The sequence below is a fragment of the Atractosteus spatula genome, chromosome 20, assembly GCF_055471065.1.
Source record: "Atractosteus spatula isolate fAtrSpa1 chromosome 20, fAtrSpa1.hap1, whole genome shotgun sequence".
NCBI lineage: Eukaryota > Metazoa > Chordata > Actinopteri > Semionotiformes > Lepisosteidae > Atractosteus > Atractosteus spatula.
In genome coordinates this window covers 539,053-555,068 of record NC_142725.1, presented here as the reverse complement: position 1 = coordinate 555,068, position 16,016 = coordinate 539,053, and the positions used below count along the sequence as shown (strand labels likewise).

General features: G+C 39.9%; 1 protein-coding gene across 2 annotated transcripts; it reads left to right on the top strand.

Annotated features, from left to right (window-relative positions):
* Positions 1-213: 213 nt before the first annotated feature.
* Positions 214-15,281, top strand: LOC148817384 (uncharacterized). Of its 2 annotated transcripts, XM_088938008.1 has the most exons (3): positions 214-783; positions 9,824-9,985; positions 10,169-15,281. In XM_088938008.1, the coding sequence occupies exons 1-3, from the start codon at positions 390-392 to the stop codon at positions 11,161-11,163; spliced, it is 1,551 nt and encodes a 516-aa protein (XP_088794134.1). In that variant the 5' UTR covers positions 214-389; the 3' UTR covers positions 11,164-15,281. The 2 variants fall into 2 exon arrangements, with proteins under 2 accessions (XP_088794134.1, XP_088794133.1); XM_088938007.1 differs by having other exon boundaries at positions 391-783; positions 9,824-15,281.
* Positions 15,282-16,016: the final 735 nt, after the last annotated feature.

Genomic DNA, 16,016 nt, shown 5'->3' with positions numbered 1-16,016 from the left:
AGCATACCCAGCTTGTTTTGAATGGCTGCATCTGTATAGCATGTGGAAATAAATTTGCATTCGCACGAAATTCATTAACACGAACAGTGTAACTCGATGGCGAACCACTCCTCCCGACTAGGTGGCGTTAGCAGATGAAGTGAGCTTCATATCCGGTTGCAGAAACTTCTTAGCATCACTCCTCGGTTGTTTTGGATTCGCAGCAGCTCCGCTACTGACGTCATCATGCTGCGCGGCAGGGCAGACATTTCAGGTCATGGCAGTGATGGAATCGGCTACTTTAGATAAATAACAAGCAAGAAAATTGATCTATTAAAAAAAGTAACCTTTCAACTCCTGAAAGCGCGACCCTATTTTGCTGCAGATATGTGCAGAGTTTGCAGGTCAGCATGAAGATGGCGAATAGTCTGTTACTTCTGCAAACCGAGCTTCACTCTTTCATAGAGGTTTTGCTCAAATCGATAGTGTATGAAGTGTCAGAAATTTTCCGAAACAGGATGTCTGACTCTGAGGACGAGTTTCAAGACAAACTCTACAGCATCTCCCAGATTCTGGTGAGACGGGCCGTGTTTAAAATCACACAGTGTGTGGAGGACAGTTTCGGGAGTGAAATGGCGCAACTGAAGAGAGAAAACGAGAACCTGAAGTGGAGATTGCAGTTGTGGGAGAAGGAGTCGGGAGCAGCAGGAGATCTGGGACAGACAGATCGTGTTGGACACATGCTTTCCTGTGAAGTCACTTCAGAAATAAAAGAAGAAATGGACACGAAACTGGAGCTGTCAGGTCAGTGCAGTGAAATCTGTGTGTGTTTAAAAAGTGTCTTTAACTTCCTCACTGGTGAGAATATAGTGGAGAGATGCAGAGCGAAGTGAGAAAGACTTGTGTGATATAGCAACAGGATTCTTTACTGGGAACTGAACTGTTGTCGTCCGGTTATGGTGCTGAAAACATCTGTAATACAGTAACAGGGCTGAAAACAGCACGTTTAGACTCCATAATCGCATCATTGGATCAGCGTCTTTAGCGAAACTTTCGTTATATTATTTTGTTTTGCGTTTTTTGTAAATTCAGATTGCAAGCGTATAATGTAAAACAATATTTTGAGTTATTTGGTCTGCAATAAATCTGAAGGTAAAAATAATTAAAACACAATAGTTGTACAACCGAATCATTCTCTATAAATTAGCATCAATACCGACATTATTGTGTTTGTATTATAATTATATACATAAATTATATAAATGTGTATTGTGTATGTATTAACGCCTCTCTCTCAGTGTAGTATTAATGTAATATAGTATCCAGTCAGTCAGTGTGTCTCTATTATCTTAGTCCCAGCGATACATTTAGCCAATGTCCGCCTGGAATTTCCTCCCCCTTAAACATTTGTTATATCTCTGCAGCAGAACATAGCAGGAGCCTGGTTCAGGTCTTAAATTGAAGCTAACCCCTTTGGCTTTGAGTGTGAACAGTCAAAAAAAAGCAGGCAAAAATGTTTTTTTGGTCTTCAGAGGTCAGATTTTTCAACTATATGCATGTAAAAAGGCCTGGGAATGATTTGAAAACCTTGTTCTAGGTGACTACTAGCTTGGATAAAAATCTGGGACAAATTGATCAATTCGAAAAAAATCTACATCATGTTTTGTGAAGATTGGACCTGGAATGAAATTTCATGCCTATAATAAAACATCATAAAAATATTGAAAATAATAAGAATAAAAACCATTGCAATTGCTATAAAAACCTTTAGACACTGCTAGAGAGCCTTTATCTGCTGTTATGCAATGAAAAAAAAACCTGAGAGTTCCCTTCTGGTGTGAAAAAAAAGGAGCACTAATAAGAAACTGATAAAAAACTGATTGATTATCCCTTCTGAGTCAATGATTGACAGCTTAAAGGCAGGCGGAATATAGTCTGAGGCTTCTAGAGGAAGTCTTACCCCCTAAGGGCTCTGAATGGCTGAAAATACAATGAATGACGGTGCTTTTTACCAATCAAATCGCCTTATTTCTGGTGGTCCTGCTTCAAACATTTACTACAGTCAATAACGTTCAGTAGCCTCCAGGTCTGGAGATAAGCTAGTCTGGGCTACTGTGGATATATGTCATGCTTCAGAACAAGGTAAAAACATGGGATATATATATATATTTTTTTGCTGGTTTTTGCTTTTGCGGTCTTGTTTTGCTGGCTTATTGATTGCGTTATTGATGCATATTGGAACTTTGGGAGTGCATCATCAGATAAAAATTGACTTTGTGATCGATTGTCTTGGTTTTTTAAAAAAAACACGTTTTTTTAAAGCTCCGGTTGTCCTTTTTTGATTGATAACATGGTTTTGTGTTTTTTTTTTTGGTAAAAAACGATTAAAAATTACGAAGGAATCAAAGGTAGATATTGATTTACACCAGGACATGTACGACCACACTGAGGATAGCACACGTGTGGCCTTATGGAAGTTCTAATGCAATTTCTAAAATTGGTTTTGTGAAAAACAATTTTTACACTTTTTGATTAATAAAAAGTTTTCTTTAAAGGTTTTGTGGTTTTGGTGATGTAAAATAATGAAGTGAGATGGTACTTTTGAGGCAAGTTTTTCCAGAAAAGGTGGCGTATACGCGCACATCCAGGATTAAGAGGTTAATACATCAGTGATTATGAGCTGTAGTGTCCAGTCAGTGTTTATGTATTAACCTCTCTCAGTGCAGTTTTAATGTACAGTAGTGTCCAGTATGTGTGTGTATTAAACTCTCACAGTGCAGTGTTAATGTACTGTAGTGTCTGATCAGTGTTTATGTATTAACCCCTCTCTCTTTCATTGCAGTGTTAATGTACTGTAGTGTCCTGTCAGTGTTTTTGTATTACCCTCCCTTTCATTGCAGCGTTAATGTACTGTAGTGTTCAGTCTGACAGTGTGTCTGTTAGGGGTGGGAATCTATAGGCACCTCACGATTCAATTTAATTTCGATTCAGGGTGCCACAATGCGATTCTCGATGCATCTTGATTTTTTTCTCTATACATGATGTTTTGTTTTTTCTTACTGTGTGACTACTTGCTGCTTTAGAAACATAGAAAATGCAAAACACTCGGCTGAGTTTATTTCCATTATCTTTTATTGACTCAATATAGTAACAAATGAGCCAACAGGCAGGTTAAACGTGTCATCTTTTTTTCCAGTATTGTAAATAGTCAACAAGAAATGTGTGCCTGTAGTAGCATCCTTGGTTTAAAATAACATGGACTTCAGTGTGTCCCGAATCACTTAACATAAAGGTGCTCCTATGTATACATTTCTTTTCAAACCAGATCTTCCTGTTAGATAAACAACAGGCATAGACCCCCCCCCCCCAACAAAAATATGTTTTGTATCAAAACATTCTGTTCTGTAGTGTATCAAAAACAAGAATGGCTTTCATACAAAATATATAAAAATCTCTTGAACCTCTCATACAAAATAAGATTTTCTGTAAAACATCATATAAAACAATAAATAATTGAGAAATGAAATAAAAGGCCACAATGAAATAATAATATTGCATGGAAGTGCAACATTGCAATGTTTAGTTGGTGAATGCTGGAATGTGTAAGTTATTGTGTAAGAACAGGAGCTGGTCTGCATGCTCTGGTGTAACTCTGCTGCACTGTGTTGTAACTATATCCCCTGCAGTGGAGAAAACTCTCTTGCCGAGACGGTATGTTTTACCTCAGCTCCAGTGTTTGCAACATTAAGTGAAAGCCCGTGTTTTCAACAGTGGCGTAAGGGCGCAAATCTTTTACAATAAAACTTGCTATAGACCTGGTGAGTTGTTTCGCCCTTTCTGAACTATGTGGAAGCTTTGACATTTGCTCAAGGGTGATTTCGCATGTTCGTTTTGTTCCTGAAATATTTGATCTTAGTATGACACAGCTTGCACACTGCATGGCTCTTATCCAGTTCATTTTTACCTTTTACTTCTTGAAATCCAAAATGTGCCCATAAGGTGGCTTTCCAAGTGGAAGGTGCAGGCCAGAGTTTGTCCATCTTCACAAACCGGGTAGCTTAGCTTAGTTTAAATGTAAGCATGGCGCATTTGTTATCCTATACATCTTTACGTTTCACCACACAGTTAGTTTAGTCTTAAGCCTCAAAAATTAAACCATTATTATTTGCTGTATCTGTCCTTTACTTTACATTTTATTGTTTTTAATTTGAAATGTTTAGTACTGTGCATATTAAAAAATAAAATAAAACATTGATTATGGAGTGCATCGATGCAGAGTCGTACAAGGGAGAATCTTGATGCATCTAAGAATTGATTTTTTTCCCACCCCTAATGTCTATATGAAACCCATCTCTCTAAATGCAGTGTTAATGTACTGTCCAGTAAGTGTTTATGTATTAAACTGTCTCTCTCAGTGCAGTTTTAATGTACTGTAGTGTTCAGTCAGACAGTGTGTCTATATTAACCGCTCTCTCTGTCATTGCAGTGTAAATGTACTGTAGAGTCCAGTCTGTATTAACCCCTTGCTGGGTTAATGTACTTTAGTGTCCAGTCATTGATTGTGACTGTATTTAACTCTCTCTCTCAGTGCAGCGTTTAGGTACTATAGTGTACAGTCAGTGTGTTTGCAAACCCCTCTCTCTCTCACTGTAGTTATAATGTGCTGTAGTGTCTAGTCAGTCAGTGTCTGTATTAACACCTGTCTTTCAGTGTAGTGTTAATGTACTGTAGTGTTTAATCAGAGTGTGAATATCATCTAGTCCTCTGTGCTGGTCTGTCTATAAAATCTCTGTGGATTGAGGTGAAAGGTTTCTGCTGCTTTCACTTCCTGCTTGTAGAAAAAGGCTTATTCTGTCTGAATTTGCAGGAAAGTTTAAGGACAAAGTGTTCTGCCCGGTTTCTGTTGTAACGTTGCCATAGCCAAAATGTAAATGTAGTGGCTCTCTGAAGGCACCAGTTCTGTAGGGTTTGGGCATTTACTGTGACAATTATTAATTGTAGCAGTAAATCACAAAGTTAATTCTTTTGATGGCTTTAGAATCCAACCATGCGACATAACTCAAACAACGCACACACACAGGTACTAATACACGAGGATACATTTATTAATACATAGAATATGCATATAAACCTAACAGATCTTATCGAGAGGGTTATCAGAATACAAAAGATATATATTCAATCAGTTACGAACTGTTACACATATCAAGAGGACATACGTTCGGTATATCATTCATTTAGACCGTTTCGTAATTGAACTTGGTTACAACTTCTACATTAGATACTCAAAACAAGTACATAACTCTTAGGAATTAAATTGATATCAACTGGTTGGGATAACAATTGAATTCTCGAGCTGTAATGCATTGAAGTTGAATACTCATCCAATCTCTGGGGATTCAGATCTCCTGCGGGCACAAAGAAACAGTTGCAGGCTGTTGCTGTCCAATCCGCGCTCTCTGGCTCCGTGCCAGGCTGTGCTGTGCGGCTTGCGACGGTGCGCTGCTGATGCTCACTGACCGGCTAGTTGTGTTGGCTTTAACTAGCAAAGTTTGCGCACAGGAGAAAAGATGACTGTGGGTCCCAGCAAGTCAGGAAGAGGACCGGTTCGTTCCTGATGAAGAGCTAGTTCTGAATAGTGATTCAGCTGTCCACAGTTCTGACCTGTTCACGAGGCCTGCTGCTGGTGCTAACCTCGGGTGGATCCTCTGGTTACTCTCTGGCAACCTCCGCTCTAGACTCTTAGAACAAAGGAAAGTTCTGGCACTCAGACACACTGGCCGTTTCCGTGGTTGTCCGGGCTGAGTCTCAGGATGGTCAGGAGGCGCGCTGCGAGAATGTCCTGCCCTTGGGAGCCTTCTGCTCCTGGGCTGTCCTGCCGTGGAATTCTCCTTTGAATTCCCTTTAGAAAAGTCCACAGAAGTCCACTGAATCCCTGAATCTCTCTGAATCTTTTGAATCTCTGTGTTGCCTGTTTTTACCTGGAGGAACTTCAGCTCGTTGATTGGCTGAAAGTTCCATGGGCATCAGAGTCCCACGTGGGTTACTCAGCCCTACCAGTCCCTGATTGGTTGATCAAGGTAAGATATGAGTCACTTACTCCTGACACTTAGAAATGCAGTCCAGATGTCCATCTGGCACTCCCTAGACAGATAGGCGCCAATGGATGACCATTGATCATGATAGCCAGGCTTAGCTAAGTGCATCCCCCTTTGGGAGCTGTCCTAGGAAACCTTAAATCAGCCTGCATGAATAGTTTCGCTGTGGCTGCACCAGAGAGATGAACAGAGAAATGGGGCCTCATTTGGGAAGGCTCAGAACACTTAATTCTTTCTTATTAATAAGCCTCGCCGCTACACTTTTGTTTTTGTGCTGCTCTGTGTCTGAAGTGTTTTCTGTTCTTCCTGTAGAATGATTTGTACTAAAGAGTTGACTACAGAAACTCCAGTTCCATGTCTGCTTTTCTGTTGTCTGTGGCTGAATTCTTCCTTTTTTTGCCGTTGGATTCAGAACCTCACCAAGTTCAAATTCAATTTTATTGTCATTATACTCATACACAGGTATATGGTATAACGAAATGCTATTTAGCTAGCTCTCAGATAGTAGTACAAAAAACCCCAACAATACGATTGTGTAAGAAAAGAAAGACGGAGACAATAGACAATGTGCAAAACAACAACAGCAATGTGAAAAACAAGAAAAGGTAACTGGAAATGTGCAAAACAACAACAGTTGTGCAAAATCCTACATCACAGAATAAAATAAAAGGTACAAAATTATGGGGAGTGGACATCTTGACATGTGAGGTAGAGGTAGGTTTCCATGTGCGTTTGAATTTTGCTTAAGAGAGAAGGCACCGTAAGGGTTCAGATCGTAGGTGAGAGAAGCCGGGAGTTTAAAAGTTTGATAGTGCGGGGGGTAAAAACTGTCTCCGGTAGTCCGGGCTTGAATGCTGTTTTCTGTTTTCCAGATGGTAGAAGGTCAAACAGTCTGTAGCTGGGGTGTGTGGGATCTTTGATGATGCTTAGAGCTTTTGCTCAAGCACCGTCTGTCATAAATGTCATGGGAGAGCAACCCCAGTGATGGACTGGACAGTTTTGACCACCAGCTGTAGGTCTTGCGGTCAGCAATACTGCAGTTGCCATACCACACTGTGATGCAACCTGTCAGTATGCTTTCTGTAGTGCATCTTTAAAACTTTGTGAGGATCTGGGGAGATTATCTTTCTTCAATCATCTTAGGAAGTACAGACGCTATTGTGCTTTTTCTTAATCAGACAAGATGTGATGAAAGACCATGTGAGGTCCTCTGTGATATGGATGCCAAGGAATTTGATATTACTGACCCTTTCCACTTCAGTCCCATTGATGTGGATAGGGGCCTGCCTGTTTTGCAGTTTTCTGAAATCAACGGTCAGCTCCTTGGTTTTGCTGATGCTGAGGCTGAGGTTGTTGTCTTTACACCACATTGTAAGGAGATTGACCTCCTCCCTGTAGGCCCTCTCATCATTGTCTGTGATCAGACCTACAACTGTGGTGTCATTGGCAAACTTGATGACAGATTTGGTGTTATGTTTGGCCTTGCAGTCGTGGGTGTAGAGGAAATAGAGCATTGGACTAAGCACACAACCCTGGGGGACCCCAGTTTTCAGAATAAGTGTGCCGGAGGTGTGGTTTCCAAGCCTGACAGCCTGGGGACTGACTGTCAGAAAGTCCAGAATCCAGTTGCAGAGGGTGGTGTCAAGACCCAGTGCACTGAGTTTCTTGACTAGTTTCTCCTGGAAGATGGTGTTAAAAGCTGAGCTGAAGTCGATGAATAGTAGTCTTGCATATGTTTTCTTTTTATCCAGATGGGATAGGGCAGTGTGTTCATGCCACTGGGCAGTAGTCATTAAGGCATTCAGCTGAGTAGCTGCGTCAGCATGCATAGTCTGCAAAGGAACAAGTAAAAGGTTTATTCCATGCTGAAAAGAGAAGAGAGAAAACACAACGTTTCAGCTGTGAAGCCTTCTTCAGGTGTGAGAAAGACAGAGCAGACAGCAAAGATTAAATAGCACATAAGAACAAAAGCTGGGAGAGGGAAGGGGGGGAGAGAAGCAGAGAGGCCACTCAGGAAGTGCAAAGTGGAGAGGGGTGAAGAAAGGTGATGAAGTCAAAACTGGCATGAGAATAGAGAAGATTACATGAAAATAAGTCGGTTATTGAGCGAAGGGGGAAGGTGTGAACCTAATTTCAGGATGAGTTTAATTTCTGTAGTCTTTCTGCTATGGGAGTTGAGAAACCCTTCTTTGAGAACAGAAACAGAGAGATCAGTGTGATCATGGCTGTCTGAGGTGAAATGAGAAACTATGGGCTTGGAGAAATCTTTCATCTTCACAGTCCTAACATGTTCTCTGAAGCGGTCTCCTAGTCTCCTTCCGGTTTCCCCAACGTAGATAGCTTGGCATTTGTTGCAAGATATACAGTATATGAGGTTGCTGGAGGTACAGGATGTTGCTTGGGTGATCCGGAATTGACCTGAGGTTCACTGAATGAGCGTGTTGTTAGATATGTATTTGCAGGTGATGCAGCGAGTTCTGTTGCAGGGGAAGGTGCCTGGTGGGGATGATTGCTGATTGCAGTCAAGGAAGCTGTGAACAAGACGTTTATGTAGATTGGGTGGTCGGCAGTAAGAGATGATTGGGTGGTCAGAAAAAAAGGAACCGGTGGAGGGATCATGCTGTAAAATGGAGTAGTTGTTAATAATGGTCCTGGGGGTATAAAGTGCGTTAGAGTGGTAGGGAAGCACCAGAGAAATGCGGTTGTGAGACCGGGAGGTCCTGATTGAGTTGATGATCCGGGGGCATTAAGGCATGTCACTATGGTTTTCTTTGGTATAGGGATGATGGTGTTGTGTTGAAGCAGGTGGGGACTACAGCTTGGGCCATGTTGAAAATGTCTGGGAATACACCTGCTAGTTGATTGGTGCAGGTTCTGAGGATGCGACAGGGTCCTACAGCCTTGTGTGTGTTCACTTTTAGCAGAGATCTTCTCATCTCATTTGTAGACAGCGAGAGCACCTGTTCAGCTATGGAGGGTTCAGCTCTGTTGACTGGTTCTGTGTTGCTGGCTTCAAACCGAGCATAAAAGGTGTTGAGCTCGTTAGGCAGGGAGGCATCATGGGCAGATGCACAGATGTTCTTCCTTTTGTAGTCTGTAAGGGCCTGCATACCTTGCCACATGTGCCGTGGGTCATTAGTGCTGAAGTGTTCCTCTTATTCCTGTTTGAGTGTGCTTTTTGGATGTTTAAAACTGTTCTTTAGATTTGATCCTGGCTGACTTGAGTTCTGATTTATTGCCCAATCTGAATGCTGCATCCCTTGCTTTGATTAAGATGTGAACCTCACTGTTCACCCATGGTTTCTGGTTAGGAAAAGTTCTTATTTGTTTTGTGAGTGTAACATCATCGGCAGATTTCCTGTTGTAGCTAGTGACTGATGATGCATATTCCTGTATGTCAGTGTGTGATTCCTTTGTGGCTTCCTCTTTAAACACATCCCAATCAGAGACCAGGACAGAGACTTGGATGAAATCTGCTTTCTTCTGAGTGTTGTGGTTTTATCATCATTACTTTCAGTTCCTTTTCAGATTATATGTGTTCAGACAGCTCAAGTGTTTTTGACTCTTTGGTATACATTAAGTTTGAAAATGAGCTTTAACAACTTAATTTAAACACAGGTATTAGATTATGTTTTTTTGCTATCTCAGGTTTAAATTTTAAGCTTCTTTTGTGTGAGTATTATTTCCTTTTGAGCACTACTCTAAGTCCATGTTAAAGGTCTTGTTCTCTTGTCTTGTGTTTTCAGACTCAGAGGCCAGTGCTGTCCCTGATGTTGGGGAAAGGGCTCCTCTTGAACAGCAACACAGTGTTGAGGAGAAGGCCTCCAATCTGATGCAGGAGACAGAGCTCACTGCTGCAGAAGGGAAAGAGAAACTCAGAGAGCAGCACACAAAGAGCAGACAGAGTGGTGAGCATCTGGACTCTGTGCACATGATAAAGACAGAGCCTGGGAGTGAGACACATGGACTCTTAGCATTTACAGAGAATCTGAATAATCTGGACACCAAGAATATTGCAGAACATTGTAATGAACTTAACTGTGTCTCTGTACAAGAGCTCAAAGAAGAAGTGGTTGTGTTTAATCTTACAGAGCAGGACATGGAGCCCCAATTGATTGACCCTTCAGAGAAGCACACTGAGGGACATGACGGAGAGAACACAGCTCATTTTCAGCAGATGGAGCAAGATCATTACTGGGAACATTTGCAGAGTGAGAAACCACAGCGAGACCAGATAATGAGGAAGAATCACTTGAGTCCTCACTCAGAAGGAAGGGACAAACTGTCATTACAGGATGGACAAGCGCAGCATTTTTCTAAATCTAGCACTTCAAAACCCTACCAGAGCCTTCACACAGGAGAGAGACCGTTCCCTTGCAGGGAGTGTGGAAAAGGTTTTAAATACATAGGCAACTTAATAACCCACCAGCGCATTCACACTGGAGAGAGACCTTTCTGCTGTAGTCAGTGTGGGAAGAGATTTAATCAGTCAAGCAACTTAAAAAGCCACCAGCGCACTCACACAGGAGAAAGGCCATTCAGCTGCAGTCAGTGTGGGAAGAGTTTTAGTCGATTAGACACTTTAAATTGCCATAAGCACACGCACACTGGAGAGAAACCGTTCTCCTGCAGTCAGTGTGGGAAAAGTTTTTATAATTCAAGCAACTTGGAAACTCATCAGCGCACTCACACAGGAGAAAGACCATTCAGCTGCAGTCAGTGTGGGAAGAGTTTTAATCAGTCAAGTGTTTTAAAATCACACATTCGCACTCACACAGGAGAGAGACCATTCAGCTGTAGTCAATGTGAGAAGAGTTTTATTCGGTCAAATGACCTAAGAAGGCACCAGCGTGTTCACACAGGAGAAAGACCTTTCATTTGTAGTCATTGTGGGAAGTGCTTTAGTTTCTCAAATTCCTTAAGAGTCCACCAGCGCCTTCACACAGGAGAGAAACCATTCTGTTATAGTCAGTGTGGGAAGAGTTTTATTGTGCCAAGTGACTTAAATACACATTACTGTAATCGCATAGGAGACTGTTCAGTTAAAGTGAGTGTGGGAAGAATTTTAAAGTCACAGACATCTTAAAAAACACCACCACACTCATACAGGTGAGTCTTTCTTCATCCGTACTTTTAAAAAAATATATTTAACTTCAATGTGGGGAGTGTTTTTTTAGAAAGCATCAGATTATTTTTTCTTGACATTGCTTTTATCTTTTCTCTTTCTATGTTTATGTACGTAGATTGTAGAAATTCTACACATGTTTTCCAAAGTATCACATTTTGTGGCCTAACGCCATGAAACCAGGACACATTAAGTCAGTACTTAGTTGACCTTTATTTATACATTATAACACTCAGCCTCCAATAAATAACAAATGCTCAAACATTACTGCTAAAACAACTGTACTTTAAATCCTTAGTAGAAAATAAATTCTCTTAGTCAGGTTTACTGAGAAGGGCACATTTACAAAACCAAGTACAAAAAGGAATAGTTAACATATTTGTGCAGTAAAGCGTAAAGCAAAGATATTGCAGGACAAAGACAGCTTTTTTTTACAACTCCAGTCATCCACTTCCTACTAGTCCTTTAACATTATTTTTAAGTCTGGTGCAATTTCAGTGCCACATTACCTTATCAATTGTTCCTGTTACTCCTCATGCAGTTTCTCTGCCCAGACAGCTAAGAGCTACAATGCACTCTTAACCGTTTCCTTCACCTCTTTATCAATAATTTAGGAAAATCAAGTTAGAAACACTTTAACCTTATCCATCCCTTCCCTCAAAATGGAAGTCAAGGTCCCTGCCCTCCTGGAATGGATGAACCTTTTAATATATTGAATTATCTTGGAAATCTCACACAGCACAGACATGGTTGTGGTCTGATTTAAAGAGAACCCCTTGGACATACTGCCTGTACCTTTGTGTTTTTTATATGTCCTTCTTAGTACACACTCTTTAAAGTAATATAAGTAAGTAAACCAAAAACAGGAAATAGCCACAGACACATTTTATTTTTTTTCTTTGAAAGTCCATTTCACAGCTGTGGGATACTTAGGATGTAAATTTATTTTTTCTAGATCTTCTCTTAAATGTCTGAAACCATAAAAAAGTGAAAGTGATTAAACAAGTATTAAAAAATCTGCATGATTTTGTTATTAATCAGCATGAATTGGTTTTCTCAGCCTTCTAAAAAATGTAAAATAGATAATGAAAAACAATTTTTTTGCTATAGTATTTCAATACTGTCAGCCCTAAAGAGGCTTCTTATATTGCTTATAAGTGTTTTTTACACTTTTTTTTTTTACTTTTCAGACTAGCGCTGTTTTTTGAAAAACGTGAACTCTCAGGCATTTCATGTTACCATCTGTCAGGCATGCTTGTCTAAAGGATTAATATGTACTGAATCCATTTCTGCCGCATGACAAGCTGAAAAATGACCCAGTTTTCCATGGGAAACCAGAAATCCAATATGGCTAAAGCGGAGTTAGGAAATCAGAGATTCTGCACTTGAGCACACACAAAAAAGCTAAAATAATTATTATAGCTACCAGACATTAATGCACATATGGTTTTAGTATATATTTTGTTATACAGAGTAACTCACCAAAAGATAATAAAAAGTTTGCTTATGAAAACATTTCTAACACCCCGAGCATGACAGTGCTTTTTGCAGATTGCTGAAACGATAATAAGCATAAAATGAAACCTGTTTGCAGTCTGAAAAGGATAAAAGCAGTGGCCACTGAACTCTGTCTCATATGTTAGGAAACCACCAGAGAAAAACTGTCAAAATGTACTGAAGAAGGGAGAAATGGCTTACAATTGGCCGCAAGAACTAGTACAAAGTTGAGAGACTATGAAAACAGAAGCATGATTGATTGAATTGATGCAGCCTGTTCTACTGACTCAGATGTATTGTATCACAAATCATGTTATTCCACATTTACAAGTAAGACTCATTTGGCTAGACTGGAGAGATCAAATCAGTGCAGTACAAGCCATTCTGAAGAAAAAAGCCAGTTCCAGAGTTCTGAGAAGCTCTGTTGTTGCTATTAACTGGAATTTATGCATGTTTTGTCAAGACTGCACTGTCAAAGAAATTGTGAAATCTGTTGCAAATCTGTTGCAACATTCAACATGAGCAACTACATTTGCATGTGTGTTTTTCTGGAATACATGATATTATAGCAAGTGAAGTTTAATACCACCTCTCATGTTACATAATGTTTTGGAGATAAACATCACAAGTTGAAGGAACATCTTGTGAGAGAACTGGTTTGGCCATGGAATGGTTGGTAGGAGAACTGAAGGAAAATGCTAAAAAAGCACAAGTACTTGAACTGTCTGCAGTGTGGAATCGGTACTGTCACTTGGCTGAAATAGCAGATGAAGAGATATACAAGTCATTAGAAAACAGGAGGACAACATTCAAGGCCAAGCTTCAGTCACATATCATTGATGTCTACCACTGCATAACTCTCCCAGACAGACAAATTCTGTTTAATCCAGTACAGTTTGCAAATGTGCCATTTTCAGCATTAATGTCTGCAGAACAAGAGACTTTGCACATTCCAGCATATCACCAGAAGAAAGCTTTCTTGAGATGGTGCATGTGGCTTTAAAACTGAGATCTGATATCCTTGCTCATCCAGTCTGTAGAGGATTTGTCGTCGGTGAAGATAAAATTATATCTTCTGTACCTGAGAGTGGGTTCATGTTTCTCAAACTGATGTTTTGTGGTTAGAGCATCCTGAAGGATGATCTTGAGGAAAAAGATGACTCAGAGTGTGGGGACCTCAGTCAGAAGAAAGCAAGGATTCAGACAAGAATACTTAGTATAGCCCAGGATCTTGTCTACAATGTCAGTGGTGGCAAACGCTGGACCCCAAAGCATCTTGGTCTTGCAAGCACTCTACACCACAAGATCAAAAGAATTTGTGAAAGTGTTCCACAGTGCAGGCCATATCATCAGCTACAGAAACGTTTTGCAAGTGGATACAGCCTTGGCCGCTATGGATCCTGTCATAGGTGCAGTAATACCACCAAACTTTGTACCCAACAGGTCCGTACATTTCACCTGTGATAATATAGACATCAATGATACAATCTTTGATGGTAAAAACAGCTTCTGTGCAACTCAAGTAGCTGGTTTGCAGCGGGGTCCAGAAGCACCTATGGGAATGGAAATTCTGGAGCCTTCACAGAAAACAAGCCTTGAAGCCCCTGCACAAATTACAGAGGACACAGCACAACCAGCGACAGTGGCAAACAGAGACAAAGCATGGTTTCAAAAGTCAGAAGATGACTGTAAGCAGTCCAGGCTGTTGCAAAGGATATGGCATTCTTCTTGAAACGACAGAATGGCGATGACAGTAAGAAAAAAGGATGGACACATTTCAATCAACTCAACAGTGACGTTGATCCTGAAATGACAAGTGTTGGCTACATGCCAATAGTACAGGCACCTGCACATTAAATTGACACCTTCAACACAGTCGTTCTGTGGTGCAAGTATGTTGCCAGACAGCTTGGTCTTCACTATGTTGTGCTGACTGTTGACGAAGTGTGACAGCCATTTTAAATATTTAATCAGAACTCGAAAACTACAAAGAATTTTGCGTGTCGTGCTCAAAAATTGGTTTCTACATGCCCAAATCCTTTAGAAACAACATTCTGATCATTGGTAACATCATTTACTGTCCACTTCTAAACTAGGCTTAAATCTCAGAAATAGGACTAGTCTATTTTTGCTCTTTTCTGGTATTGTACAGTGATACCTGGTGTATATAGTACTCATGATAAACACATTTAAAATAAAAAAAAAACTACTCATGCACACTCTAGAGAGGAGGGTTTAAGTCTCAGAATTGTCAGAATTTTCTGAAGGAGAGCTATTGTAACCTATCAAATGAACTAATTTCCTAGAACCAGTCGATTTAAACATATAGGGCTTTGGCAGCCATATTTGTTGCAGAATGTTTTGTTTTTATAAACTTGTGGATTTTCCTATTAAAATAGTAAAATGAATGTTCTTTATGTATTTCAGATAATGTTTGCTTTTGCTTCCTTGCTTTGCTGGAGAACCGATAAATTGTAGATGTTTTCCTGCTTCTCTGAACTGAAACGAGATGAATGTAACTATGAAAAATTGTTAATTTGTTTTATGGTGATGTATCTTATTACAAAACACATTTCTGAAAAGCTCAGTTTGTCTTGTGTTTTGTGATGTGTAGCATGTGATGTTGTGTTTTGGTTTTGTTGGTAATTCAACTTTTGTGCTTTTGTCGGCATTACACGATTAATATGGTCGGCATTACACTTAATTTGGTTGTTTATTACAAAATGGTATCACTGCAGTGAAAACAAACTTAATGGTCGTGTTCAGAGGATATTGGAGATCAATTGTTTTGCGATATTTTGGGAAACAAAAATATTGTTTTTGATAACAAAAATTGTAGCATTGAAAGCCAATACACACAGTTAAAAAAAAACTTTATTATCCTTATAGTGGTAATGGGTATTGAACCATTTATAGACTGTAATATAGCGCGCCATGCCCAAGCGGCAGTTTGACACAGCCGTTATGACAAGTGGTTGCTATCGAAGGAACACAGTTCCACTCAGAGCGATCCTTTTGGCTCTATTTTTTACATAATCGGATGTACAAAAATAGTTTATTATTATAGCTTGTTGTGAACGCGATGTGCCTCTTACAGGTTTACATCTGCATTAAGAAAACCTATATTTTGTCTTAATCCAAATTTCAGCAAGGAGAAATCAGCAATTTAAATTTTGATCAAGAAAAATATTTCACACTGTACTGTAGTGGTTTTAAAAACCTACGGTTTCATACTGTATATACATTATATTTATACAGTATACGATCACACTGTCGTTCATTGCTGTGTGCGCTACTGTTTTGGTATATCTGTGGAT

Excerpts from the sequence above, each read along its gene's own strand:
- LOC148817384 (XM_088938007.1), top strand. The coding sequence starts at position 396 with ATGGCGAATAGTCTGTTACTTCTGCAAACCGAGCTTCACTCTTTCATA. Across the intron at positions 784-9,823 it reads CACGAAACTGGAGCTGTCAG|ACTCAGAGGCCAGTGCTGTC; the intron begins GTCAGTGCAGTG and ends TTGTGTTTTCAG.